Source organism: Protopterus annectens, chromosome 6.part0, assembly GCF_019279795.1.
Source record: "Protopterus annectens isolate FY-2018-M chromosome 6.part0, PAN1.0, whole genome shotgun sequence".
NCBI lineage: Eukaryota > Metazoa > Chordata > Ceratodontiformes > Protopteridae > Protopterus > Protopterus annectens.
The window spans coordinates 871,686,665-871,713,189 of record NC_056737.1 but is presented as its reverse complement, the minus strand read 5'-3'; the positions used below and the strand labels follow the sequence as shown (position 1 = coordinate 871,713,189).

At 43.5% G+C, this 26,525-nt stretch overlaps 1 protein-coding gene across 1 annotated transcript in view; it reads left to right on the top strand.

The window, feature by feature from the left end:
• DYNC1H1 (dynein cytoplasmic 1 heavy chain 1) overlaps positions 1 to 26,525 on the top strand; it is a 3,754,902-nt gene that overhangs the window by 3,556,253 nt on the left and 172,124 nt on the right. Inside the window, exon 87 of the mRNA XM_044073590.1 lies at positions 16,859 to 17,001. Coding sequence (XP_043929525.1) covers positions 16,859 to 17,001 — 143 coding nt within the window. The remainder of the gene's footprint in view (positions 1 to 16,858; positions 17,002 to 26,525) is intronic.

The following is a 26,525-nucleotide window of genomic DNA, read 5'->3' as shown; positions in this document are numbered from 1 at the left end:
GGTCCACTCTATGTACAGTAACCCTTTATTCCGGTGTGCAGATTATTCCCCTTTTCCTTGAGAATCCAATGCCTCCTTAGCTACCTTCCTCAAGCCTCTTAGTGTAGGGTTTGAGAGCTGAGCCTGTCTCAGCTCTACGTTTGTGACTCTTCCCAACTCCCGTTCCACAGGAAGTCTGGTATCCTCTGACAACGATGCTTCCACTGTCCACCTAAGTACTACCACTCACTTCTGCCCTTGCAGTCACCGTGTCCAAGGGGACATCAGTACCTACCAGCAGCTGTGGCTCACCTTCAGGATCACTGCTACAGGGTTGCTCCCTCCCTGAAATAACCACACCATCAGCCCTGGCTTCAGGTGTGGTGTTTGTCTGGGTCCCCCCCCCAGGCTACCAGACCCACATGCCCATCTCCAAGCCTGAGTGCGTGTAACTGCATGCACAGGTGCTGCATTATCAAAACCATTCCCTGTCAAGACATCTGCAAGATATCCTCGGGCACGCTTCCTTGCTTCGTTTTCCACCCTCCCAGTCAAGGTGAACCCTGGCCAAAGGCATTTGGAATAGGGTCCTCTCCTAAAGCTGTGACTGGAGTGGACTGCCCAAGCAATGCTGTACCTCTTTCACCATTGCAGGCTTTACAGTGGCCTGTTTTCCATCCACTAACCTCTTGTGATGGTTTGGTACCCGCTGTTGTCTCTCGACAACTTACCACTGGCACTCCCCCACCTTTTGTTCTCCACCCTGCCTCCATGGACATCTGTATGTTACAAGGCCCCACTGGTTACATTTAAAACATTTAACCCTTGATCCTGGCCATGTACCTGAACTAGTGGCTTCCCCCATTATTGGTGGGACTCTGTTGGGATGGTTTAGGCTTCCCACCGTGGATTTCCTTGTATCCATGTACAGAAGTGGGTGTCCCTATTCTGTGCATTGATGCCCTGCCTGCTAACTAGAGATCCTCCTTTTCCCCCAGCTCATCTGCAGAGTTGCTCACTCGGTCTGCCAACCAGATTCTCATGTTCTCAGGCAAAGTGCTAAGGGCTTGATGCTCTTATATTCTGCTGTTGTATTCTTTACATGAGGGAGATTGCTTGCCAAGTGACCCAACATTGACCAGTCTGCAAGAGTCTTTAGTGCCTAGGGTGTGTGGTACATTGCATGTAGTCTGTCATATGTAGGCTATAAAAGTGACATATGTATGCACTATCCTCAGAACAACTTTGCCGCCAGACAGAAGGTGCTTACTGTACGTATGGTCTGACCACTGAAGAAATTTCTGCTCAGATAAGTGCCTCTTTGGGGAATCCTTTTCTTACTTTTGCTAGAGTTCTAAGTTTAATGTCATCCAAGAAGGGTAAATGTGAATGTAGACGTCCAATTCCACATAAGGAAAGCCATCAACAGTGCTTGTTTTGTCCTGGGCCTTCCCGTGACCATAAGTCCTGCCTTATCTGCCAGTCATTTGTCCCGAAAACCCTATGGGAGTAGGCTTACCTCACTTTCCATATATGTGGAAAATCAGCATCTCAAACTCCTCGCCAGAAGGATGGACGATTCCTTGATCTCAGAAGGTGAGTCATTAGCAAAGCAGAAGCCCAGGGAACCGGGTCTATATTAGATCAGTGAATGCTTAAACAAGCGAACTGATTGATCAACTTTATTCTAGCGGATGTTAAAAATATCGAAGCAACAGAAACTCAAATTTTTTCCTAGGGAAAGAATTCGGTTGTCCGTTTCTGTTGCTTCGGTATTTTCAGTGCTGTGGTGGAAAGTTACGGGTCATATTCAGGTAAGTGTGCGATTGTGTGGATGTGAGTGTTAGGTGAGTTAGGGTTAGGGCTCGGGTTAGGTATGTGTGTGATTGTGTGGACGTGAGGGTTAGGGCGGGTTTAAGTGAGTTAGGTTTAGGAAGCGGGTGAGGTGAGTGTGCGATAGTGACTGACATTAGGATTAGGGTTTGGGTTAAGGTAAGTGGATAGTTAGTGGTGTGTGCATAGTTTAGTGTAGGGTTAGGTGTATGTATGTGGATTTCTGTTTGGTGTGCTTGTGGTGTTTGTATGTCTTTTGGATCAGCGATTTCTTTCCCTAGGAAAAAAATCGCTGATCTGACAGCTCGAGATTGTAAGCTTTCACTTACATAAGGTCGATCATTCAGCGTTCGCTGATCTAATATAGACCCCAAGAAACCTAGGCCGGAAACCTCGACTGCACCTCCAGAGCCTGACATTTCTCCCAAGACGACTACCAGTCTGGAGATTCGCTCTAGGCTTTTTGAACTGTAGGCTGAACCAGTAATGAAGATCGCCTTGGAACAGGATACTAGCATGTCCACAGAGGTACCGCAGGTGTCCACTCCGGATGGCCAAGGGGGATCCCAACTCTTTATTTCTGAAGTCACGAGGGATTCTGGCCAACCTTTGTGAGGAAGTAGATACAGATATTATAGAATGCAGGCCTATGTCCAGCCCGCCTCCTGTTCATAGAATGGACATGCCCAGCAAAAAGAAACGTAAAACTGAAGACATTTCTCCCATCTCTGACCTACAAAAGAATTGGCAGGCCTTTTCCCAAAGTATCTTCAATGTTGTAATGTCTCTTAAACCCCTCCAGAGGTTAGTATCCCTACTTCCCCATAGCCTGCTCCTTCAGAAGAGAGGGTCATGGAAGAATCATCTGATTAGGACCTCTCTTCTGATGAGTAGTCCCTAGCCTACTCTACCCAGATACCCTCTGCACTAGACTATGCTTCCCCTGAGGAAGATTCTGCTGGGACACTGACTAGAATGGAAGAGCATTTCAAGTCGGAAACCACTGAAATGATGGAAATTCAAAAAACTATATGATCTGTTGCAAGTGAACACCTCTTGTCTCTCTGCTGTCCCATCTATCCTTCCAGGCTTATTAGATGCCTTTGCATCCTCTAGCAATACCCCTGCCACTCCACCACCAACACCTAAAAAAACTGACAGGTTTTATAAAGGTGCCTGTAGATTGTAAGTATTTATTCAGAATGAACACCAGCAGCTGCTCCATCAGTCATAACAATGTCCTCTGACAAACCCCCTAGGTTTTATCCCTCCTTTTCCCTGCTTCCTTCAGACAAGGACAGCAGGCATTTTGAAAGATTAGGTAAGAAAATGTATACATCCGTCACTCTTGCATTTAGGGCTATAAACTACTAAACTCATATGACTAGATATTCATTAGAATTCTTGTCTCACCTGTCTAATTTCTGTATTAACCTGAATTGAGAACAAAAACCTAGCTACATGCCTGTTAGCTACTGCCTCCCAGGTCACCAGGTATTCTATCAAATGTAGCTGTGATTCCATAGAGGCTTCTGCTAGGGCAGGTGCATCTGGGTCTGTCCTAAGGAGGTTTGCATGGCTCGGGCTTCAACCCTTACCAGAGGATATTAAATCCAGATTGATGGATGCTCCCCTGGGCAGTGAAGCTTTGTTTGGCTCTGCGGCCGCTGAGCTATTCAGAACATTGCAAGAGAAGGGCGATGAGATGAAAGACCTAAAACACCTCCTGGTTTCTCAGGTCCCTAAATTCCAGAGAAATTACCCCTCTAAACCAGCCTTTTTTCAGTAGGCAATACAGACCTGCTCAACCCAAGTCCAAGAGAACAGGAAAGAGACTACAATCCTTTCGTACTCTGCAACAAACCCCTCCTCCAAAGCAGCCCTTTCATGACAGACCAGGGACCATATGACTACCTACCTGCCCCCCCCCCCATCCCATTCAAGTCCAGTTTAGGAAACGGGTCTATATCACATAGTCGAAGTGCCGTAACTTCAGCTGACATATGTTCTAAGACACATGTCCGAAGTTATGGAACTTCGACTACCTGTAAAAAAATAAAAACACAATGGAAAAATGTAAAACTTTTATGCACCCCCACACACACACACACACCACTACTTAAATATACCAACTCTGTGATCGCACCATATTGAAGTGAATGGAAACCTCCGCTTATGGAGATTTCCATTCATACGCTCGAACATTTTAAAAATTCAAACATATGGTCTCGACCATATGTCGTTCTAAATTGTAAATGTTCGACTGTGTGATACAGACCCTTAGGAAACCATTACCCAAGACTCTTGGGTACTTTCCATAATAACAAATGGATACTTCATGGTGTGAGAGTCTCAACCACCGTTCAGGGGCATTACCCAACCTCCCAAAGAACATCTACCTCTGCCTTTAATGCTTAAGCAGCTCTTGGATCAAGGCACAATCCAACATGTATCCGCCCATCGAAGAGGATTCTATTCCAGACTATTCTTGGTCCCAAGAAAAGGATGACCCATCTTAGACCTCTCCTTCTTAAACACTTACCTAAAGGTCCCTCCTTTCAGGATGCTGACCTTACAGACCTGGTTTCCACTGATCCTACCTCAAGCCTTTATGGCCTCCATAGACATAAAGGATGCCTATCTTCATATTCCAGTCCACCCAAGATACAGAAAATACGTCAAATTCTGTGTAGCCTCTGGACGCTTTCAGTTTTCTGCCTTGTCCTGTGGTCTCTCTACCGCCCCAGGGGTCTTCACAAAGTGCTTGGCACCAGTGGTGGCATTCTGCAGACTGCAGGGCATCCAAACCTTCCCATATCTGGATGCTCTCTTGAGCCAACCAGACAGTCCAGAGTTGCTACAGCAGGACCTCAACCATGCAATTAACATCTCCTTTCCTTGGGATTCACCATAAATTACAAAAAAGTCAACCCTCACCCCAACACAGGACCATATTTTCTGGGGTGCAGGATTCGTACCAACCTCATGAAGGTTTCCCCTCTGCTTACAAAAGACCAAGGAGCACTCTGCATTCTTTCAAAGTCTCATTCCCCAGTACCACATTTCAGCTGGGACCTACCTTAGGACCCTGGGCTTTTTGACCTCCACCATTCCCATGCTTCCTCTGGCAAAAATGCATGAGGAAATGCCAGTGGTGCCTGAAGACAGTGTAGACCCAGCATGCTCACCTGCTGGAGTTCCAAATCTCTCCTCTTCCCTGCCTGAAGTGAGAAATAAATTGGTGGATTCAACAACTCTCCACCAATCTAGGGCTCCTACTCTGTCCTCTGCTACCAGTACAGGAAATATATACAGATGCATCAGACTCTGGCTAGGGAGCAGCCTTAGGTGCCATGAAAGCTCAAGGCACCAGGTCACCCTTACAAAGAAAAGAGCACATCAATATGAAAGAAATTAGAGTGCTACTCCGGGCCTTCCAGCCTCTCCTCACCCCAGGGCCCCTCAAAGTCTTAACAGACAACATGACGGTGCTCTGGTATATAAATAAACGGAGGGGGGAGGGGTTATTCATACCTTCTGTATAACTACCTCTACAGGTATGGGAGCTAGCGGTCAAGTTGCAGACACTACTTCAGACAGTGTACATTCCATCCAACTTGAATGTTTTGGCAGACGCACTCACCAGGTCCAAAACACAACCCCACGAATGGATGCTTCACAGGGACATCTTTCTGGACGTTGTCCACCAATGGGGTATTCCACAAGTGGATTTCTCTGCCTCCAACATGAACAGACAACTTCCTCTGTTTTGTGCCAGAGACCCACATCCTCTGGCCTGGAAGGTGGGATGCCCTAAGCTTCCCTTGGACAGGGATGTTCCTATATGCATTCCCTCCCCTTCCGCTTATCCCTAGCGTCTTCCTGAAGATTCGGCAGGACTGACCAAAAATCTTGACACCCTTTTGGCCAAGACAACATTGGTTCCCCTTACACCTGCATTTAGCCAAGGGCAGTCATCACAAGTTACCCCACATAGTGGACCTACTCACACAACATAAGGGCACCCTCATTCATCCCCACTTGTCAATTCTACAAATGACACTGTGGGTGATAGGGCCGTGAATCCTTTTAGACACCTTTTCTCGGAGGAAGTGCTAAGGGTACTACAAGAGCCCAACTCAGGGAAATCTTATTTATCCAAATGGAAAAGATTTTCAATCTCTCTCTCATGTAACCTGGACCCACTAACGGTGGATGTCCCCACATTCCTGTCATACCTATAAGTTGCTGGAGGCTAGACTAACTTATTCTTCAGTGAAGGTGCATTTGTCAGCCATATCTACCTGTTTCACCTCCCTTGGCCTCTAGGTTCGAGGCCAAACAATTTCTGAAAGGCATCCTGCATGTGAGACCTCCCAGGAGACCAGTTACCTCCTCCCTGAGATCTTAATTTTTGTTTGGGAAAAGCTGGCCCTGGCCCCCTCTGAGCCAGCAGCTTCTGCATCTTTAAAATTCTGCTCCTGGAAAAAACTGTTTTGCTTCTGGCAATCACCTTGGCCAGAACAGTTTCAGAATTGCAAGCTTTTATGGCCTCCCTTCCATTTCTAGTCTTCCATAAGGACAGGGTTTCCCTCCGCACCAACCCCTCCTTTATGCCTAAGGTGGTCAACAAGATATCATTAAACCAAGCAATGCACCTTCCCACCTTTTTTCCTTCCCCCAAACATCGGCAGAAAGAGTCCTGCATGCATTATACATACACAGACAAATTAGGTTTTCCCTGGATAAAACCAATAATATCAGGAAAACTGACCCAACTGTTCTCCTTCTGCCCTAGAGTCCTAGGGCTCCCAGTCTCTAAGCAGACTGTTTCTTCTTGGATCTCTAAAGCCATCATGTTGTGTTATGAACACCATAGAAAGACCTTCCCCTCTCCAATGAGGGCTCATTCCACCAGAGCCATGGCTTCATCTGGCTCCTTTCCATTTTGGAGGCTGCTGCTTGGTCTTCAGTATGTACATTCACCAAATATTCCAAACTGGAAAACATTTCCAAATCCAGGGCAGGCTTCACTAGGGCCATTCTCCATGGCTTCCTGGAAAGCTCCTCTGCCCGTATCTCCTCCCTCTCCTTTTCCTCTTGAGATTTTTGCACTCTCCCTCCAGTAAAGAATTCTGCAACAGCAGAATAGAAGGACATAAATGAGTTGTGTAAAGTCTTACCACAACATTAGATGTCCTTGTGTTCTCTGTTGCAGTATTCTATCCCACCCTCCATCCCCCTGCATTTGTTTCGTAATGTAGCTATTCTACATTCCTATTTCTCAGGCATTCTCCCTGGGGCACTCAGTTCTGAGGAAGATGCATGCATGCATCACTTTTATAGACTGTCTGATAGAATGCATGCAATGTACCACACACCCCAGGCACTAAAGACTTTTGTAGCCTGGCCGCCGATGGGTGGCTTGGTAGGTAGTCTCCCCCATGTAAAGAATACTGTAACGGAGAAGAGAAGGACATCTAACATTATGGTAAGATTTTACACAACTTATCCTTCCCTCACCAAAAGGTCTGCCAGCCCTTCAAAAGTAGTGACTTAACACCCACCTATGAAAATAAGTGTTTAACTCAGCAATATAATCATACACATTTTCATCTGCCTTGCATCTGTGCTCACAGAACTTTCTTCTGTAAGCTTCAGGTGTTAACTTCAAAAATTCTAGTAAACAATATTTGATACTTTCATAGTTTAAACAATCAATATCAGATAGTTTTGAAACTGCAGTTAACAGCTATACCATGGGGGGGGGTCAGAAACCATACCCAGAGCCCCTTTGTCAACATTATACTGTTTATATACTCTTTCAAATATAAGAGTAAAACTATCAAAATTATCACCCTCTGTAAATTGTGGAAAAATTTACTGACCTTTATTGCTTCTGAGGTTCGGTTATACCCTTCCCCATTACGGTGACGCTGTTTCTCATTTTCTTCAACCTCCAAACACTGCTCTCTCTCTGCTGATTCTAATTCCATATGTTTGACCTCCCGTTCAAGTTTCTAACTCCAGGTGGATTTTTAAGGCCTCTGAGGAAAGAACTGTCCTGTTTCCGAGGGCTGCAAATTCCTATCACAAGACTGGTTATCCCTCTGGTTGCGTGTCTATGTTGTAGCCTCAACTAAGGTTGAAATCATTTCCTCTTTATCAGGTTGACATGCACCAGCCCTTTGGCTTCACACACCTTGGCCAACTGGTTCTTTGTCAGCTTGCCAGAATTCTCTGCTGACATCCTTGCCTGATTTCCCTGACTTGACTAAACTAACAAATAAATAAATAAAAACTGTTGTGATATGAAACTCTGAATGTTCACCTTGTGGCTGCTTGAGAGTAACACCTTTAGTGACAATTGCTTCCAGGCTACAGAAGTTCAGTATCCCACCACTGCTCACCAGCATATGAAATATGTGACATCCTCCACTGGCCCAGTAGTCAAGTAGCCTGAATCCTCACCACTGACACTGGAGAGAGGGACATTCACTTGGAATAAAAATGGACACACACAGTATTTCCAAATGGACTTTTCTGCATCAAGCACAATTTCCCTTAAGAGCACACAGGGGGGGAACACACTTAGTCCGGGGGCTGGTTCTTCCCTTTCTGTTTCCAGACCACCAGTAAGACTCCCCACTGGCACATCTTTAGAGTTGAGTCCTTAGCCAGGATTCCAAGCCACGTTCTCCAGTACCTTCTCTGTGAAACCAATCCCTTGTGTCCCTTCTCCAAGCAGCTGACAAACGCACACTTTTTAAGATTTGATTTGTGCGCGTGCGCGCACACACACACACCCTGGAAAGGCTGGTGCAGATGCACCCCTTCTGCCCAGACTATAAGGTAATTATCACACCACCAGAACCCCCGCCAGCTACTTAAGGCTCTTACAGGGTTACCAAATTTATACTGTGCACAATTAATACTAATACAAATGGTAATGTTGACCAAACAGCAAGGCTTCATGAGTGGCCAGAGCTTTCACCAAATAAATATGTGCAAATACTCTCAAAACTTAAATATTTTCTAAAAAGGACCAGCCACAGTGAAAAGTTTAAATATGTTTAATAGTAAAGAACAAGAAAATACTAAATCTCTAATAATAGTAAGCACTAGAGTTTGTCACAGAGAATATTAAAAATAACACAGATGGAAAGTTTCACATAGTTATAGAAAAAAAAAAACGTATATACCTAGTCTTACTATCTATTCCTGATTGACCAAAAGAATCATTGTTCCTACTTACTGAATAGAGCAAGGCAAGATGGGTGAGTGCTCCTTGTTGTCTGACTGAAGACAGAATACAAAATGTTACTGAGACTTCAGTCTCCTCTAATATTAAAATATTTTTTCTGTACAGAATGACATTGCATACACCTGGTCATCTGACTGTTTCCTGCACTAACCATTATCACTAGAAACTACCCGAGTTTAACACCTGTGTGCTACAATGCACACAGAGCTTTGCTTAGATGTGGTGCAACTGCTGGAAGTTATAAAACCATAAAACCATTCCACTCTTCCTACAGGAGCTACGACCTATTCTCTAGCAGACATTGCATCTCTGGCTCCATTCAAAACTGTGGGATAACATCTTTATGGCTTAACCAGTAAAGTAATTTAATTTCAAGAATATTTTGAAAAATCAGGTGAAATAAAATTAACCTGTACACTTTCAGTATATGCTGTTAGTGTATAGATTTAATTCAGATGCAGTAATACATGTACATTTCTTTTCCTTCCAGCAGGGCACACTGTTGATGCATTATTAACACAAGCAAACCTCACAAGTACATTTTCAGCGCAAGCATCTGTACAAATCAGTTTGATATACAAATGACATATAATTTACAAAATTCCAGCTAGCTGTGCTGGCGTATGTTACAAATCCACTGCCCTAGTTCTCCTGGCATGTCTGGCAGTACCTCCTGTCATCACAGGGGGAATTATGACTCTGTCTCCCATAGAACCTGTGAGCTTGCCCTCTTCTCAGCCTCATGTTATGTCTCCTCCAGTCCATCTGGCAGCTTCAGAGCCATAGGATGCAAGATCTTCGAGAATGTCCTTGTTGGATCCAAACACAGGCCATTCTTCCACTTTGACCGTGCTCCTGATTTGCTTGGCTCTGATCACTTTGGAGGAGGATGATTTTGGGATCTAGAGTGCCTGCACCAGCACCTGGGGGGGGGGCATTCCTGTTAGTACTGTCCTTGCCACTCAGTGCCTTAGATTGGATATTTTGGTCTCTTGACTCCTTTCTAGAAGTAGGGATCCATGGGGATTCAGAGTTTGGTGTAAGTGGCTTCAGCGCTGGTGTGACCAGCTGCTTTCTCTTGGACCTTCTGCCATTGAGATAGTGGGCTTTCTCTATACCCAGATAGAGAACATCCTTACCCTCTTCAGATCCTTTTCTTTGTCCTCCATCTAATTTTAGCTGTGTGTGTCTTGCATCTATTTCACTGGGACACCTACCCTGTACTAGCCCATAGACTGTTCTCATCTAGAACTTCCCACCCACTTCCAATACTTCACCAGACTGTCCCACTGATGAGGTCCCTAGGAAGAGGATGTGCTAAAGGAGACACTTTGATTACCCTCGGGAAATCTGTCACTGAAGACCCAGACTTCAATGAAGGGAAGGGGTCCTCCAGATCCCTACCTAATGATGTCTCCTTTGGTCTGTTCTTCATCATCCTTTAAGCAATCCATCCGGTCAAGATTTCCAGAGTAGGATAGGTGTTTGAGACCCTGGATTTTCCTGGCCAGGAACCACTGTGGTCTCTCCAGCTGCTGCATGTGCTTGGCAAGGTACATGCTGAAGGGGGCATTGTACTCTAATGGGTGTGATAAGGGAAGAGTACAGGGATATTATGACCTCCTTGTTCCTGATGAAGTACCCTTATTTATGAGATGGGCCATGTAGAAAGCCTTCCATACAACTGAGGCACCATGGTGGTCAAAAGTCAGGTTGCTATGAGCCTGGGTGCCCAAGTCCCTCATGACTGATTGCATGCTTACTACTTTGTTAATGTGATAATTGGTGGGAATGCCAGTTCCCCCAAAGGGGGTAATGATGCATTTCTTAGCATTCAGTTTGAGGCCATGCTTCTGGCACCAATCTTTAGTTTGGGTAAGGCCCTCTTGGGGGATGTTCACATCACTAAGCGAATTTAAGACGGTGCCCAGCTTGCAGTCATCCGCAAACTTGGTCATCCACAGACCACTGGCTTTGGCATGCACTTCAGAAAAGTATATCTCAAGTAGTAGAGGCCCCAAGACTGATCCTTGGGATACACCGCTTGTTATGGGTCTACTACTAGAGGTGGCTTCCATATTTTGACCGAGTGGGTTCTATCAGTGAGCCAGTTAGCTACCCATCTGGTAACATGCGGGCTGATGCTTAGCTGGGAGAGTATCTATTATGCCTGAGTGGGGAATAGTGTCAAAAGCTTTCACTAGGTTAAGGTAAGCTGTGTTCACAGTCTTCCCCTCGTTCATGGCTTTGGTGACTGTTTTGAAGAAGTTGACCAAGTTTAACAGCTATGATCGCTTTTTGACAAAACCAAACTATGTGGGGTCAAACGTTTGGAGGTTGACAGTGTCATTCTGATGAAGTCCACATTTTTGTGGATGAAAGCACTAAATCAATTGTGTTTTGCAATAAAGAAGGATAAAAATTTTATTTAGTTGGTGCTATTTTTCCTCCGCTGGATCCATTAACATTTTGTTATGATTGTTGTACAGTGTTTATTCTTTAGTTGACTTTACGGTAATTTTTGGTGATTAGGTTGACAGTGTCCTTGTTTATAAGGTCCATTATAATGTGTTCCATAGCCTTGCAGGTCAGGCTAATTAGGTTGATGGGCCTATACTTGCCTGGGTCAGTGGGTGTTCCACCTTTGTGTAGCGGGATGACATTTGGCTGGGACGAAGCTGATGCTCGGGATTTGGTTGAATAGGGTGCCTAATGGAGCTGAGAGCTCATGCCTGAGTTCATGTAGGATATGGGCAGGGATGTTATTTGGTCCCAGGGAGACTGTATTTTTTGCCTTTGAGAGGGCATTTGAAGACCTGCTCCCTAGTGATTGGAGGGGGGGGGGTCAGGTGCTGGAGATGTCCTGGCTTGCTGATGGGGGGAGAGAGGGTAGTGAAGTTTTCGCTGAACCTGTCTGCCAGCAGGTTGGCTATATCTATGTATGGCATTTGTGTATTTGGTGTTATTGACTACCAGTTCAGGACAGATTTGGATGCTACCTTTGAGATTGCGGGCGTATGTGAAGAAAGCCTTGTGATTGCCTTTAGTCAGTGTAGACAATTTGAACTTGAGGTTAGCCTTAGAGGATTTCACCGGTGACTTTATTTACTTGTTCAGACAAAGGAGAGATTGCTTCCAACTTGGCACCTGCTCCTTCTTGGTCCTGGGCAACAATTTTTTCCTTTTATTATAGAGTTTGCTGCTGGCCACCAGACAGGTTTGCTCTTCCTAGAAGAAGATGATTTGGTCCTGTCTGGTATTGCTGAGTCCATACAACTATGTAGGTGCTCATATAGTTTTTTTTGGTGTAGGCTTAGACATTATTGCTAGTTCCAACTGAAGAGAGAGTGTCTGTGAAGCTTCTTATACTTGTTCTAAGGAGATTGCAGTCAGCTTTGGAAAAGTTTTTTTTTTGTTTGACCCATTTCGGGGTGGGGGGTCTGGGGAGATGGTGACTTCAAAAGTGATTGGTTTATGGTTGGATCTTACCAAGGAGGATGACAATGTAGGGGTGCTACAGTGCCTACTCATGTTGGTTAGGACCAGGTCCATGATATTTTCACTTCTCATAGGAATATCCAGCATCTGATCCAATGCATTGGCATTGATAAAGTTGTGGAATCTCTGGGCATTCGTTTGGGATAGAACAGGTCTTTCCACTCAGTGGTTGGCTAGTTAGATTAAGCAGGTCCATTTTGATGCCTCGCATTTGGTCTCTGAGTGGCAGAAAAGATTTTTCGTTAATAGGGCCAACCATGCTGTGATCTTTTTTGCTTCTCCCCTCAAAAAGGGTAGGAAGTTCTTCACCCTGGTCCCAATGCAGGGGAATCTCCGAGCGATCCTCTGGTCCACGATTGGCCCTATAGTCTCCTTTACTGTTTCCTCCCATTAACCCCCCCCCCCATTCCCAAATTTCTAGAGAAAGCATCCTGGTTGAAGAGCATAGTCATCCTTTTTGCGGCCATTTGGTCTCATCAGGTTTGGTCTGGCCTCATCTTCCCTATCCACCTTGGATCCTGCATCTACATTCAGACCTTGAGTGTCATCAGATAGGATTAAAACACCTGAACATCAATGGCCTCAAGTTGACTGCATGGTTTCTCCAGTTTGTGATGGCTAGTCAGTCCAGGCTTTCCTCCCCAGTTAGATGTATTCATTTATCCTGTCAGAAGCTTTCCACCAGGAAAATTTATAATAGTAATGGAAACAACTTTCAGTTTTGGCCCTTCAGAGACACCTGGACCCTTTCTCCACCCCAGTCTCAGCAGATCTCAACTTTTCAGCTTCTGTTTTTAACAACGGGACAAGTTATTCTGCTATTAAAGTTCAATTAGCAGTCATTTCAAATTTTCACTCAGGTTGTGCATGGCCTTCCTTAAGGGTACTATTTTACTCAGGCCCCCAGTAAAAGATCCTGCACCCCCTTAGGATTTGACTATTCTGTTACAAGCTCTTACCTTGACTCCTTTTGAGCCCTCTGCTAAGATTGATCTTAAGTTCATGTCTTGGAAGACAATATTTCTGGTTACTATCACTTCTGCTAGAAAAGTATTTGAACTCCAAGCCCTCTTGGTGATATCTCAGTACTTGACCCTCCATAAAGGATTGGATTTCATTACACTTGAACCCATCTCCCCCCACCTTTTTTTGCCTGCCTGTTTTTTTCTGATATTTTTAAACAAAAAAGAATACATGATACATCTTCTGGACATACATCGACTGCTTAGATTTTATCTGTGCAAAACCGAAGACTTCAGGAAGACTGGCCAATTACATGAATCCTTCTCCAGGACAAAATTCGGTAAAGCAGCGTCTAAAGTAACCCTGGCTAAATGGTTGACTGTATATCCTTTGTAAAGAAAGAGGTTTATCTTTACCTAAATCCCACAAAGCACTCTTCATAAGGTATGTAGCCACTTCATATGCTTTCTGGTCAAGAGCATCCATAGATATCATCTATGCAGCTGCCACTTGGTTCAGTGCATACCTTTATTGCTCATTACAAATTAGACATACTTTCCAGAAATAGACACCATTTGGTTCTGCTGTGCTCTCTAACATTCATACATGAGGACCACTCAGGGTTCATCTAGCTGGGGACTCCGTTCCATCAGTTGATGAATGAATGAAAATGACAACATCAGATATAAAAGTTATGTACTTCGTATGACTATGCATCTGTGTTGTCCATTTTCATTCTACCTCAACTCCCTATCCTCAAGCCCCCTTTTCTTCCTATTGAGGCCTAAGAGAAGCCTGTTTGGGAACTTGGGAACCCACCTAGTCCCTGTTTGGGCACCAGCCTTTCTGTATGTCTATCTTGCCTGTTAAAAAGGGTAAAGTGGAGAAAGATAAACATTTTTTTTTTTTTTTTTTTGTAGTTGCAAGGTCCTGTTTCGAAGTATCTCAAGTTGAGCTAATGCACATATTATCCAAGTTAAATCATCTTAGCCTGTTCTTCCATCTATATAACCCAGCTCTTCTGCAAATCCATCTTACTGTCTTCAGTGAATAAAAGTTAGCCCAAGCCATACTCTCCGCTGTTAAAAATATTCAGCATTTTAATACTTGATGTACAACATATGGAGTATCTGTCCATCCACTTTTATGTGACCTAAAGGACTGGATGTCTGTGCCTTCTTGAGTTATACTCTGTTCTTGTATCACCTGCTTCCATTTGTCATCTCATCCCCTCATTTGAAGATGTAAAAGCTTAACCTGCACTACATCATAGTGTAAGTATGGGCCTTGCTCCTTGATTTATCCCATAATGCATGTACCTTCCCCATCCCATTTATAGTCCAGCATCACATTCTGTACTACCTTTAAAATGTGGCATGTCCAGCACAAATGACAGAAATGCATACAACAGTTGAGGCAGCACAAAGAAATGCAGTTGCTTGCATTCTTGGATCCATACCAAGCCTAAGAGTCTTCCATCTCCTTAAGTCTGCTCAGACTTTCAGTTCACCATAAGTCTCATTAACCAGTGCCTTTTTCCTTGCCAAATCCTTAAGTACTGCAGACAGAAAGTAGATTGCTCATGAAGAAAAGGGTGGTTGCACTGAGTTATTTTCATATCCAGAAAAACTAAACTTATTGAGCAGTCAGAAGAATTTACTCAAATATTTTTTTCAGGCTCTTGCAGATAAATCAACTGCAAATAAAATTTTAACTTCCTTCTTACCCATTCTATATCCACTGTAATCTGATCATGATTATCACGGCTAAAGCTACAAAGTATAAAGCAAGCAAAATCAGCAAGAATAGGCAGAGTATGAACTAAAGGAACATGGGAGCATTAGACAGTCTGTGCCTTGGATGATTAGGGGCACCTCTTAGTAGGTATTATGCTCACTGAGGGGCTGGAGCATGTCCTGCCCCTAGTACCTGATGGGTACAGATGGGTACTTTGCCTAGCTAGTTTTCCAGGATCCCCTTCAAGTGAGGGTTTTTGTAGTGGCCTTTATTTTTCTTGGGGTCTTGTGCTTATTTGACAGATGTCTGTCAGCTGTAGACTCACATGACACTATAGCTTTTCCGTTCTTCGTAGAGGTAATCTTCTTCCTACCAGCTTCTACTTCATCCAGATGACCTGATTTTCTGACTGTACCTTCCCCATCTCTTCCTTCACCTTATCCAAAGGGGTATTTGTCCGTGTGCGGGACATCTGTTTTTTGAGTGTGAACTAGGAAGATGTGATGGTGCCCTTTCCCTGCTAACAGTGATTGTAAGAGGGAGCGTACTCCTCCAGGAGTATTTGCTCTGGACCTTGGATGAGTGTTCGGCTTCACCTGACACTGTGGTAGTCAAGGAAGTTGACAGCTCCCTTTGCTCCTTTTAGGGATTTGGATTTTCAGTGCCAGTAAGCATTGTACTAGCTGTGGTTTAATCTACACATGTTTGAAACAGCTTTTTCTAGTGCTTATTAGGTCTGCCTCTGGCAAATGTAATGACTTTCCTTGAGACCATGATGATCCCTCAACAGGCAATGCTCTTGTCTGTAGCCGTGGAGTCAGACATGTTGATTAAGTGTTTCCCAATAACTTTGCCTTTTTGCTGGTGCTGATGTTGTGGTGGTCTTGCTTGAGATCTGCTTTAACCATACAACTGGTCAAGGACTATCTGCAGTGTTAAGTTTAAGATGGTTGTTCTTATTTGATTTACAAATAGGACCAATTTTAATGGGTGTATAATACTTAATTTACATCTCCCTGTCTGAAGTAGTTTTATCCATCTGTCCTTTGCTGCTAAATTCCCTCAATTCAGGCAGGTATGCGCTTGTATATTACTTGTCAGTGGTGTAGGTCTTTGTCATTGATTTGTAAGTGGATGCTTTCTAGAGACAAGACTATAAACTAGGAGTCACAAGGGACAAAACGCACTGTTTAGTCAGTTTATGGAATCACCAGTATATAATGGGCCGTCATCTGTGAGCATGGAATCTTCCTGAAGAAGATATCAAATACTGACTGGTGGAGAGGATAGACCCAAGCAGTGGACCTACCAAGGAACAGGCTCCTGTTTTCACAGCTCATTTGATAGGGTAGGAATGCACCTGTTAGTTGGCGCAGAAGTTATTGAATTTTTGTGTGTGGGGTGGGAACTGGCTTGCTTGCTTTCAAATCTATAATTGTAGTTAAGACCATACATAAACATGCAAAAAATGAAGTGTAGTTTTCTGCTTTGAAGTATCTATTATGTGGTTTGATTCTTTCATTTGATGTGTATGGAAGTAAAGCCAATTTTCTGAAGTATATTTTTCTCTCTCTCTTTTTCCAGGTATTCTGCCTCATAGTTGGTCCCGGTACACTGTTCCTGCTGGTATGACTGTTATACAGTGGGTATCTGATTTCAGTGACCGAATTAAACAACTGCAGAATATTTCACAGGCAGCTGCTGCTGGTGGTGCAAAAGAGCTCAAGGTATTTCAGTTCTGGAAATGAATACTTTTTTCATTATATTTTTAAAATATAATCTTTTAAACTTGTACGTAGATATATTTATTGTTGAATTCATTCTCCAATATCCCGTTTATTCAGTCCAAGGTAATAGAAGAGTACGAGACTATAGCAGTACTCAGTAGGTGAAAGGCCTAGAAGAGTCCTTGGTAAGGCACCAGTCTTGCAGGACACACTGCTCACACATCCACAGGCATTTTGGAGAATTGCCATTTCAGCTAGAAAGCTCTTTATGATATTGGAGAAAACCAGAGCAGCTGGTGAAGATTTTGCCATTGAGAAATCAAAATTACAAAGATATATTCATAAAATATGTACTTGTATGGACTGTGTACGCTATATGCATGAAAAATGTTTAGCAACGTATCATGAAGTGTTTGGAACTTTATCATACAATATTTGGAACTTTCCATCGATTATTTTATATAATTTAAAAGCCTCACTTTTGTGAGGCAGTATCAGTGAGGAAAATTAAGTAAAGCCTTAGTCCATTTAACATTCATAAGAATGGGGATCCTTGTGTCATGGCATCATTTGACCTGCCCATAAAAGGACATAGTCTTTTACTTTCTTCTCTGCTATGAATGGGTCAGAAAGCACGTTTGGTATTAAAATCACCAAAAGTATCTCTTTTCTGAGTCTCTTCTTTTCTCAAGATTTGCTGAAGATTGACCTACTTTAGAAAAGTACAGTTATGTAAAATCTTAACATAATAGATGTCCTCTTCAATGCTGCAGTATTCTTCACTTTTGGGATCTTCTGCCAAGGATAGCCCAACGTCCGACCAGTATATGAAAGCCTTGTATTTGCCGTATGTCTCACACATGCTCCCTGTGCAGGAATTGGGGCCTTAAAGGTGATGTACAGACGCAGTTACCCAAAAGTGAATTGCCCCAGAAGAAAACAGTCTCTAACGAACAAAGGTTGCTATGCACATCCAGAAGGAAAAAGTGCAGATGGAAAATGTGGACCCTAGGCATGGTGGGTAATAAAATCAAAACTCAAAAGAAAAAAGGGGTATGGAGCGAGGATCAGTGAAGAGAAGGATATCTGCTGTTATGGTAAGATTTTACACAACTGTACAGTGTCTTCCTTTATCACTGTTTGCAGTATTCTTCACCTTAAGGAGAGTACAAAAGCTGAAGAAGAGGAGTAGGAGGTAGAAGGCTGGGAAGAGCTCTCAGTAGGCTTATGCAAGATGGCTCTAGCAAAACTTGCTCTGGCCCTAGAAACAATATCCAGTTTATAATACTTAGTAAAGGTATGCACTGAAGATCAAGTATTAACTTCAGGGGTGGAATTGGTGTCCAAACCCTTGAGGAATGCACCAGAAGAGGCAACAGCTGTGTGGAATGAGCTCTAATGGAAGTAGATAAACACTTGTCACGAAAAGAGTGACAAAAGGAAGTGGCCTTAGATCTCCAGGAGGAGATGGTTTGCTTAGAAGCAGCCAAACCCAGTGTCCTGTGATGAAAAGAAACAAAAAGCTGTTCAGACTTATGAATGGCCTTAGTTTTATCCAAATAATACCTGAACTGCCCAGTATGCAGGACCCTGTCACTTGAAGACTGAGGAAAAGGGAAAAAAAGGAAGAGAGTTGTAGTGCTTGATTCAAGGAGAACTCATTAACAACCTTGGGCATAAAAGGAGGATTAGTACGAAGAGACGCCTTGAACTGTAAGAAAAGCAAAAAAGGAAGAATGGCCTTAAGGGGCATAAGCTCCGAAACCTTGCAAGCAGAAGTAACAGCAAGCAAAAAGACGGTCCTCTAAGTACAGTGTTGCAGAGAAGCTGAACCTGCAGGCTTAAAAGGAGCTTGGGTCAGTTTTTCCAAAAGAAAGTTAGGGTCCCAGGTAGGAAGAATAGGCTTCCTTTGGGCCCAAGATGCAACATGCCTCTAAGAAACTGTTTGACCTCAAAAATAGAAGCCAAAGGAGAATTCAAGGGCAAACCGGCAAAAAATGCTGACAGGTGGGCCTTTATAGAAAAATAGACCAAAACAGACTGGTGCAGCTCACACAAATGTGAGAGAAACCGAGGGGCCCCTACTGAAAAAGGGTCCTGGCTATGAACATACCAGACAGAAAATCTTTTCCATTTGGACATATAAGACTTTCTGGATGCAGGTTTTCTTGCCTCCTGTGAAACCCTGAACACATCCTCAGAATAGAGGTGCCTAAAAGTGATCAAAGCCCTGTCCCCCACATTGTCAGGTGGAATAGACAAGTGAGGATGGATAAGTTGCAACTTGTCCTGTGTGAGGAGATTCCAACTGGTGAGGTAACATGTGGTGATTGCCACTGGAAAGATGCATATTAAGAGTGGGAATAAGAGCCATCTTAGCCAAAAGGGAGTCCCTAGCAAGATTATTGGGTAGTTAGCTGAATCTTCTGCAGGACTTTTGGAAGTATAGGAAGAGGAGGAAAGGCATAGCGAAACATTCTCTTCCAAGGAAAAGAAAGAGCGCCTGTCTTCCATGCCAGATGGCACGGCACTCTGGAACATAAAAGAGGGAGATGCCTTTTCAGAGGGGAGGCAAAAAAGATTTAACTGAGGAATACCCTGCCAGTGGGCTGTCCAAGAACATGTTTCTGTGAAGCATCCATTTGTAAGCCTGTGTTTTGGACCTGCTCAGGGAGTCTGCCACTAGATTGTGTTCTGAAAGAATATACACTGCATGAAGTGTTAGCTGATAATGATGGCCAGTTCCCAGGCCTGAAGAGCCAGCCTGCAACGAAGGTGAGAGTTTGTGCCCCCCTGATGGTTGTCAGACCACATCACTATGGTTTGTGTAAACCTTCAAGAGGGCCTGGAGAGAACTTGAGGCGAAAAGCCTGAAGTGCCAGAATCAGAGCTCTCGTCTGATGTTGATATGGTCTAACTTCTGATGAGGGGGAGTCAGAGACCTTGACCTTTCAGTTGACCACAGGAAGCTCCCCCACCCCATGTCTGAGGAGTTGAACAGTTCTTGAAAAGGAACCGGAGGCTAAAAGTGCAAGCCTGAGTTTGGGGGTAAGTTGCAGAATCCTCATTCAAATTCTCTTTTGAAACGCAGAAGGAGTGGCATTCTGAAATCCAGAGGATGGCAATGCTGAAGCCAAACTGACTTTATGTACCATTGAAGGTTCTGCATATGCAGTCTGGCAAGAGGGAGCATTGGAATAGAAGAGGCTATGATCCTAAGGCCCAGAGAAACACACTGACTGGAATGGCAGGCAGAGGAAGAACAGACTGAAAGAATTCTCGCAAGGAAAAAATCTTTGGAGGTGGAAGAGAGGCCAACATTGTCACTGTCTGAATCCTGCAGCCCAGATGCACATGATCCTGAAAAGGAGTCTGGACAGACTTTTGGAAGTTTGTTTACCACAGACTTTAAAGGAGCAATATGGTGAACTCCAGAGCCTGTAACAGCCAACTGGGAGAAGGTGCGTGAATCAACAGGTCATTCAAATAAGGAAAAATCTGAATGCCTTGTAGCCTGCAAGTGCAGGAATTGGGCATTTTGTGACTACCCTTGGGGCAGTAGAGAGGCCAAAGGACAAAGCAGAGAACTTAAGAGGAGGAAGAAACAGAGAAATGTAAAAACTTCCTGAAAAGAGTGTGACTAGGAATATGAAGGTAAACATCCTTCAGATCCAAGGATACCAGAAAAGCCTGGGGCAGTAACAGAGGAAACGGTTTGAAGAGAAAGCCTCCAAAAGAAAGGAACCTTTGAAAAAAGTGTTTAGCAAGTAGCGTTACAGATTAGGTCTCTAAGTGCCCTTCTCTTGAGCGTTCTGGAGTAAAATCCCTTTCCCAGTTGGGAAGGGACAGGCTGGACAGTACCCTGGTTCACCAGGGACCCCAAAACCTCTGAGACATGAGGAAGCTGCTCTAGATGAAGTTGAGGTATCCTTGAAAAGGGAGAGAGACATTTGCACTGTGAAGTAACCCTGACAAATGATGGACAGAACCCCAAAATCTGAGGTGATGAGGTGCTAGTCTGCAAGATAGAGGGGGAGCCAAATGGGCAAGGGAACCTGGCCAAGGGGTAGGGAGCAAAATGTCAGAGAAGCATGCTTATCAGGAAAAGCAGCTTCTGAACCACAGGGATCTGGGTAGAATCTGCAGGAGGAAGTTGCATACTACACTTCCTGCCTTTAGGGCCCTGATGAGGCTGCCTGCGAACAAAAGTAGACCTAGTAGGATAGTTCCTCTGGAATTTGGGGATAGGGGATGGAAAAATGTTTAAGGCCTTGCAAAGCTTTACCTTTTTCTCGAAGAGACTTAAACATATCAGTAGCAGTCCCAAAGAGATTATTATCATCCAAAGGTGCATCCAGCAATTTGGCCTTAATGTTTTCAGGTAATGACTGGAGATGAAGCCAAGAGTAAAGCCTCACAAAACCCAAAGGCAGCAGCTCTGGAAGAAGCATCAGCAGCATCATAGCTGCACCTGATAGAGTGTTGAGCCACCTGAGAGGTAAAACCCAAAATACATAAAGCAGTTTTGTTGAGGTCAGAAATAACCTGACAAGCCTGGGCAGTGAAGGTCAGAGCATATCTGGTCATGTGGGTCTGGTAGTTGATGAGCCCTAAAGGCCAAAGTAGAAGCAGTATTAATCTTCTTTCCAATGCTCTCCATTGCCCCACAATACATATCCGAAGTGCAGAAATTTGGAAGAGGGCAAAAGCTTAGAAGACTTGTCAGAGGAGACTGACACCACAGCAGGACCAGGACGACACTTGAATAAGAATTGACAGTCCTTAGTAATCTTATAAAACCTGTCAGGTTTCTTTGGACCATGGGGCTGAGAATCAGGATTTGTAAAGGCAGCTATAAAGGTGTCTTAACAAAACAGCCAACACAGGAGGTACTGCAAAAGTTTTAGTAGTGTCCACCTGAAGAAACTCATAATGTCTCTTCTGGATATCAGACACCTGAGAAGTCGTCCACTTAAAATATTCCATCATTCCGGCCATTTTGTCTCCAAAAGACAACAACTCCAAAGGAGACACTGTGCTAATGAACTCCTCTTCATCAGAGCCGTAAGCCAGAGGAGAAGGCATCTAGGAAAAGTAAGACCTAGGACTCTCTATCAGACACTGATTCCTTCGGCCTTTTGGAAGGAATTGAAGTCCAAGGGGAGAGTAGGGACAGAAACTCCTTGGGGAGGTTTCAGGGCCATTAAAGCATTGAACATACCCTGAATAAACTCCTGCCATTCCCTTTGAGGGTCTGCAGTACATACAGAAGAAAGTTTAGTATTTTATTTTTTCTTGTTAGGGTAGAGATGTCAACCCTAACAAACACTAAAGGTTCCAAACCGTGACGGGATTCAGAAAGAGTACCCAGAGCCTCTTCCTGTCCTGAATCTGCAGAATGCCTCTAGAACCCTCCAAGGTAATCAGCCACGGCTCCCACTTGTCTGGAGCAGATGCCTGCAAAGCCTCAGAGGACATACGAAAAGAAGGATCCATACCAGCCTCCGATGGGGTTACAGTAGAGGAATCCGAAGTCTACACTGGACAGTCTAAGAGCTATTACCCACCTCTAGAGAGATGTCTGGTGGATGCTGAACAGCCAAATAATCTGGCTGAGAGTTCTTGCTGCCTTCTTGCTTAATTAGAAGTACCTCTGGGTTAACAGATTCCACCTTTCTACCTTGAGATAACTGGTTAAGACACTGTTTCTCTGGATAGATGGTTGGGAAGACAGCTGGCTTCAAAAAGTCTTTGGCATAAACACCTTACAAATACTACATGGAAGAATGGTCATGGGAAACACCCAAACAAAAAGAACACTGTCCGTGACATTCCTCATCTGGAATCAACCTCCTACACTGACATTTTCCCTCCAGGTAATCAAAGGAAACAAGACCAGTAGTAAAAAGAAAAAAGACCCAATGGGGCACTTATCTGATGGCTGGGTATTCAGCACAGTAAAGGGTAGTTTAGACTGAACGATGATGGCATTCGGACTGGCCGCAAAGAAGTTCTAGGTAACTGCATCCATATGTCACCTTTATGCCGTACATAATTTATGGGAGCATAGGTGTGACGTTTGCCGCATACAAGATCTAAAGGCTTTGGTATACTGGCCAGACTTTGGACTGTACATTGCACTGTGCTTGTTCACTGACGTTTATACACAGTTTTGTCTGTGTAATTAATCTGAACTATTTTGTTATTACTGACTTTTCAGTATTTTTGTGAATGAAATGTTTTGTATTTCACCCGGGCTGAGCCTGAAATTAGTCAATATTGATCAGTCTGCTAACAAAGATAAATAAAAATGATTAAATATCCTGAGATGTTTGTATATTCATTTTTCAGGAGTTTGTGAATGTAGGAATAGCATACCCGTGAGTCTCTAGCTGGATAGGGGTAGAAAGCCTTTCATTTGTGGAAAGGTAGTAGTATTGTTTCTATTGCTTGGGTACCTAGCTTTCATTAATTGGTCTTTTAATGAGAATTGTTATAGGGTCGGCTATTGATTATTAAGCTGCAAAACATCGGCTGAAGGGATGTTGTCAGGAACATGTGCTGCAGACTTTAGCTTCTTAAATAAATTTTTGATGTGGTTAACTGATAACTGTAAAATTTGAAAATTCTTTTGGTAGAGTTGATATTTGATTCAATAGTGGAAATATGATGCATTAATAAAAACATAGATTATATGAAATGAGAGAATACTTACAGGCTATATTGTAGATAGTAATATCAAGATGGTAACACTACTCGATAGGATACAGCTTCAGATCAGAAAAAAAGAGAAATGTGACAATAGGAGCTCATGATACAACTGTCTAACTTTGAGACTCGTGTAAGCCATACTAAGTTACATATGGGCATACTAAGGGTACCCACATACTGGTGCAGATGCCAGCTCAGGTCATTCATCATTACTGCTGGTGCCTCCAGTTTGACTAGCTCTTTGGGTGCTGGATGGCAACTGGGGAATGAGCAAACTTTCAGATACTTGCCTGGGGATGCATTTGGGAATAATAATGTAGTGAAGACTGAAGCTGCCATCAGGACTTAAGGCTTAAAATAGATGCAAAGCTTATGCTGGGTTGTGTCACCTTCAAGAAGAGAGTGACATCCCCACTAAGAGCTAGTAGGTTCTGGTAGAAATGCTGCAGTAATGCATTTATTGTTTTTTGGATTGTGGTAGGTATGCTGCAATAAATGAGACTTGTTTGGTGCCTGATAAAAACATAATGCATAGCCAGGGCAAACCCATTTGGACGTGTTTGGCTCATTTGGGCCCTGCTACTTCAGGTGGGCGTGCACTAGGCTATGATGGGGTGGATTATACCTTGTGTAGTCCAAAGATTTGCCTGAAAGGCACTGTAGTCTTGCTCATGCGGTAGTCAAAAGTCCTGTTAGTGGAGTAGTAGAGTAGACATTTTCTGTCACACATTGCTCCACTGATAGTTTTATTAGTAACTGCAGCCTCACACCTCTTGTAAAGCCAACAATATTAGCTGATCATTCTGAAGTAGTGCTCAACAGAGTTTCTGACCTCAAACTGGTCAGATTAACCATATGATTTTGTATACGTTCCATGTAGTGTGTCAGAAAATAAGACCAGACTTAACTTGAGGACTGATAGAGATGCTGTGTTGTGTTTCTCGTGCTGTCGGTTTTTGTTTCGTTGCTAATGAGTACAATTGCAAGATATAACTGTGGAGTAGTAAAAGAAAAAAACTGCTGTGAGGTAACTTCTGATCACAAAGACTTGACAAAATGTTACCAAATCAAAAGTATGGCATAGAAGTGCTTGCTGCACTCACCAGTAGGAGTAAAATAATCCCAGATAAGTGAAATAAGAGGTTTGTGTGTTGAGTGGTGGAGGTTGGCGATGCAGAAAAATATTATTCACTTAGCTGAAACAGTTTTACTGATAAGTGTACTACAGGGGTTATCACAGTTTGAGTTGCATACAAAATCTGTGGGTAGGGGGTAGCAAAATCTTTAAGATCAGTATGTTGGAATGGACTAGAAGACTTTTAGGTATAGATGGGTTAGAAAGCAGAAATTGTTTTGCATATTCTTACTATATCTATATGGGTTTCTTTAAGGTATTCTGATTTCCTCCCATCTGCCAAAACATGATGCTTAGTGACTACTTTAAATTATCACTGCATAAAATCCTTGCTGCTGTCCTTGTGACTTGTAATACAGGCAGTAAAATCTGCACATATTAGTTCACTTACCTAGTTTAACAAATAAATATTTCTGAAAGTGTATTTTTTTAGTGGTGTGGTGTGTGAGCAATGCCATTTCTAAGAATAGTCCTAAAATTACTAATGTTAAGTTGTCTCTCTCGCCTTCATTCTTGCTGGTTGGGTTCGGAGACGACCTTCGGCACCAACTCAACCATTTTCTAAAGCTCGAGAGCTACTTACTGGCTCGAGGCCTCCCTATATCCCACAATGCCTGGCGCTAGACCCCCAGATCTCGTTTGCTGCTTCAGCTACGAGGTTGCGCTTTACTGGCTCAGGTCGTATTCATCTTTTTGTAATATTAGTAGTTAAATTTTAGTGTATATTTTTCAGTTTCTTGTTTAGAGTAGTACTGTAGATAAGTCTTACTTTTTACTGTGTTTTCTGACCCTTGGGAAACTCGTTTTTACTTAGAGTCCCCCCCCCCCCATTTCCCTAAGTAGGCCGTTTAAATTAGAGGCTATCCCCTTCCCTTTTAAATTGTTCCAGTAGGAAGTAGTGTTTAGCCTTTGTAGTCTGATAATAGTCTTAGTTTTGTTAGTATTGTTACCTTTAGTTTTTTGTGTGTGTGTGTGAGTTTTTTTGTTTGCACTAGTCTAAGATTCATCCTTCGGTATTCCTTTTTTTTTTTCTTTAACATGTCAAAGGATACCAAGGTATCAGGGTTCAAGAAGTGTGACTCGTGCTGTCAGAAAATGTCTCTGACAGACAGTCACACTTCTTGTGTTTATTGTTTAGGTGCCCTACACCTGCAGGACTCTTGCTCGGTATGTCATGCCTTTAGTCCAAGAGTCCTGCAGGAGCGTAGGAACAAGCTGATTCTCAGGGGGTTACTAAAACCCGAGGGGTCTCCGGTGAAGTCTCAGCCAGCGAAAACCCCTAAGCCCACCAAGCTGTCGCTCCCAGTACGGAGCCGCCGCAAAGGTGGAGCGTCTGCTTCAATTTCGGTTACGGCCGGAACCAAAGTATCTAAATCTCTCTCTGCTATGACCTTGGTGTCGGAGCCGTCAGGGAGCCGTAAGCGATCTAGGTCGCCATCCCTAGAGTTGATTCGCTTGGCTCTGGGATCGCCTTTGCTACAGTCTGAATGGAGCCATCGGTCCCACTCTTCCTGGTCCTCAAGGCTATCCGATCATGGCTTGGAGAGAGTGGTTAGTAGACTCCTCAAATCCATTAAAAAACATAGAAAATCAATCCTTCCCATATCATGACATGCAGATCTATTCAGAAAAGACCTTAAATAAGCCAGCCCCTGGTCATTGGGGATACAGGTAAACA